The sequence below is a fragment of the Haematobia irritans genome, chromosome 1 (assembly GCF_050003625.1).
Source record: "Haematobia irritans isolate KBUSLIRL chromosome 1, ASM5000362v1, whole genome shotgun sequence".
Lineage (NCBI taxonomy): Eukaryota > Metazoa > Arthropoda > Insecta > Diptera > Muscidae > Haematobia > Haematobia irritans.
In genome coordinates this window covers 121,900,490-121,904,198 of record NC_134397.1, presented here as the reverse complement: position 1 = coordinate 121,904,198, position 3,709 = coordinate 121,900,490, and the positions used below count along the sequence as shown (strand labels likewise).

The 3,709-nt window shown below is 33.0% G+C and overlaps 1 protein-coding gene across 1 annotated transcript; it reads right to left on the bottom strand.

Annotated features, from left to right (window-relative positions):
* Positions 1-673: 673 nt before the first annotated feature.
* On the bottom strand, positions 674-1,305 carry LOC142231364 (uncharacterized). Its single transcript, XM_075301977.1, has 2 exons — positions 1,237-1,305; positions 674-1,165 (listed from the first exon to the last, which is right to left on the bottom strand). The coding sequence occupies exons 1-2, from the start codon at positions 1,303-1,305 to the stop codon at positions 674-676; spliced, it is 561 nt and encodes a 186-aa protein (XP_075158092.1).
* Positions 1,306-3,709: the final 2,404 nt, after the last annotated feature.

Genomic DNA, 3,709 nt, shown 5'->3' with positions numbered 1-3,709 from the left:
AGAAGATGGTGTTAGGAGGTTTTAAGATACCTTGCCATCGGCAAGCGTTACCGCAACTTAAGTAATTCGATTGTGGAATGCAGTGTATAGAAGAAGTTTCTACGCAATCCATGATGGAGGGTACATAAGCTTCGGCCTGGCCGAACTTACGGCCGTATATACTTGTTTTGAGTTAGTCTTTATGAAATTGTTTTTATATCCTGAAAAGAATAGACGTTTTTCATAAAAAGTGTATACTTTTATTCCAAATAAAAGCAAATGAGAAGTGATCTTTGATTGTCTAATATTTGGTTTGGAAGGAAAGAACTATTTGTTTGCATGTAATAACATTTTGTATTTTAATATTATTGCTGTGATTATTAAATATGTACTGAATAGTTTATAATAATAGTTTGAATTGAAAGTATAAATAGTAGTAATAATAAGTAGAAAATATAATTAGTATTCATTTTCTATGTACAATAGAATATTTTTTCCTAAATTTAGGATTATTAGTATACAAAAAATCAGCTGCGTCCGACATAGATATTTTTTGTTGTATCTTTATCCAATATAATTTCTTAACTTTTTTATTTTTCTATCAATATATTCAAAATTTTCGCCTTAGAGTTTTTTGGGTCAAGGTATGCTCTTAATAATGTTTTGGTTTGAGTTGAGGAGCAGGAGAGAGTTATTAATCCATAGGTTTAATAAGCATGTCCACAGTAATTTTGGCTTTTCCAAGGTTTGTGAAGATAAACACTGCTTGATAGTAGCCCGATCTCATATAGGATGGCATATCCTCATTGCTAACCCAGCATTTATCGAGTTCAACAGAACGTTTCGTTAAAGGTGGCGAGAAACGTGTGCTCGAATATAGAGCATCGTTGGTACAATTGCGCAATTGCTCCATAGCCATAGGTCTATAGAAATCATTGAAGAAACCGGAGAGCGTTTTTTCCGGAATAGCAATTGCCGTACGTACATATGTATTGGGCATACCATTCGAACTGTAATATAGCTGAAGCTCACCGTGCATGTCATCAGTCAAATCCTGTAATATTTCAATTTTTCCAACGGCTCTATAAACTCCTCGGGAAACCTGCTTAATTGTGATATTGAAATCCACTACATCGGGCATATCATTTTCAACTTCAATAGATAGTAAATCATATGTCCATAAAGGCTAGAATTGCACAAATTTATGTTCTTTATGATGCAATAAAAAAATTGCGTTAAAGACGGAGTATTTCATACCTTTCGCGTCACAGCTGGTAAGCAGCGTCCTACGAATATAATCACCAACAATTTGAAATTTGTATACATGTTCACGCTGAAGAACGATATATTGTTCCAGTTAAATCCCGTATGGATAAGGGATTATATATGGCCATATGGACCAAATAATATTGGATTATTTGATATTGTAAACTCCACCAAACGTACGTAATAACTAAAGATTGATCAATTTCAGATCACATCAAACGAACAACTCCACCCCAATCAAGTTTGTTTTTATCACAATTATCCTAGTATTTGGGGACACAACAACCAACCATTTAAACTTGCTACTTGGCTAGATTAGCGATAGTGTTGTTCAGTTCAGTTCATTCTTTTTTTTTTTTTTAAATTTCTAGTAACAAGTTCAAAATAATTAACACGCATTCTCAGTACAATCGAACATTTTTGTTTGTGTAAAGATCTAGTTTTCAGGAAATTAATCAAACCCCATCTACACCAAAAAAAATTTCACTAGAATTTTTACAATTAAAATCTTAATTGAGTTTTAAAAAATATTCAATCAAAATTTTAATTGATTCAACAAATTTTTTAATTGAAACAAAAATCAATCACAAAAATTATTAGTATCAATTAATTTTTTAATTGACTTTCAACTAACTTTTTCATTGATACTATTATTTCTGCGATTGAAGGCATTTCAATTAAAAAATTAATTGGATCAATTAATTTCGTGATTGAAACAGAAAATTATTTTTTTGTGTGTATACTGAATGCTATGGAATTGGATTTTCAGCGGCGTTAAAACTTGTATAGACAGACGTGTACACCGAAAAAAGTTAATTGTTTTATAGGAAGAATGAACTATTTCGCGCGAAAATTTAACATATTGCGATTTCCACAAAGCGTTGTTAAAACCAGGAAAATGTAATATTCTGGTGTACTTTTTAACTGCAGTTCACGCAATTACAGCATCTCATACAAAAAAAAAAAAAAAAACAAGTATGGAAAGTCTAAAGTCGGGCGGGGCCGACTATATTATACCCTGCACCACTTTATAGATCTAAATTTTCGATACCATATCGCATCTGTCAAATGTGTTGGGTGCTATATATAAAGGTTTGTCCCAAATACATACATTTAAATATCACTCGATTTGGACAGAATTTGATAGACTTTTACAAAATCTATAGACTCAAAATTTAAGTCGGCTAATGGACTAGGGTGGAACACAATGTTAGTAAAAAAAAATATGGGAAACATTTAAATCTGAAGCAATCTTAAGGAAACTTCGCAAAAGTTTATTTATGATTTATCGCTCGATATGTATGTATTAGAAGTTTAAGAAAATTAGAGTCATTTTGTCAACTAGTCGACTAAGCAGTGGCGATTTTACAAGGAAAATGTTGGTATTTTGACCATTTTTGTCGAAATCAGAAAAACATATATATGGGAGCTATATCTAAATCTGAACCGATTTCAACCAAATTTGGCACACATAGCAACAATGCTAATTCTACTCCCTGTGCAAAATTTCAACTAAATCGGAGCAAAAAATTAGCCTCTGTGGTCATATGAGTGTAAATCGGGCGAAAGCTATATATGGGAGCTATATCTAAATCTGAACCGATTTCAACCAAATTTGGCACGCATAGCTACAATGCTCATTCTACTCTCTGTGCAAAATTTAAATTAAATCGGAGTAAAAGATTGGCCTCTGTGGTCATATGAGTGTAAATCGGGCGAAAGCTATATATGGGAGCTATATCTAAATCTGAACCGATTTCCACCAAATTTGACACGCATAGCTATAATGCTAGTTTTACTCCTTGTGCAAAATTTCAACTAAATCGGAGCAAAAAATTGGCCTCTGTGGACAAAGGAGTGTAAATCGGGCGAAAGCTATATATGGGAGCTATATCTAAATCTGAACCGATTTGGCTGATATTTTGCAAGTTTTTCGAGACTGATAAAATATTGGGATGTTCGGAATTTGAGGAAGATCGGTTGATATACACGCCAATTATGACCAGATCGGTGAAAAATATATATGGCAGCTATATCTAAATCTGAACCGATTTTTTCCAAAATCAATAGGGATCGTCTTTGAGCCGAAACAGGACCCCATACAAAATTTTAGGACAATCGGACTAAAACTGCGAGCTGTACTCTGCACACAAAAATACATCAACAGACAGACGGACAGACAGACAGACAGACATCGCTAAATCGACTCAGAATTTAATTCTAAGACGATCGGTATACTAAACGATGGGTCTCAGACTTTTCCTTCTTGGTGTTACATACAAATGCACAAACTTATTATACCCTGTACCACAGTAGTGGTGAAGGGTATAAAAAAAACGAACTAAAAATAAACAAAAATTTATTGGCGTCAAATAATAACCATATTAACCATACAGAACTTCTTTCTTACTATTTGGGAGAATCGTAGGAAAATTTTCTTATTGAACTTAAATATAGGTTAGGT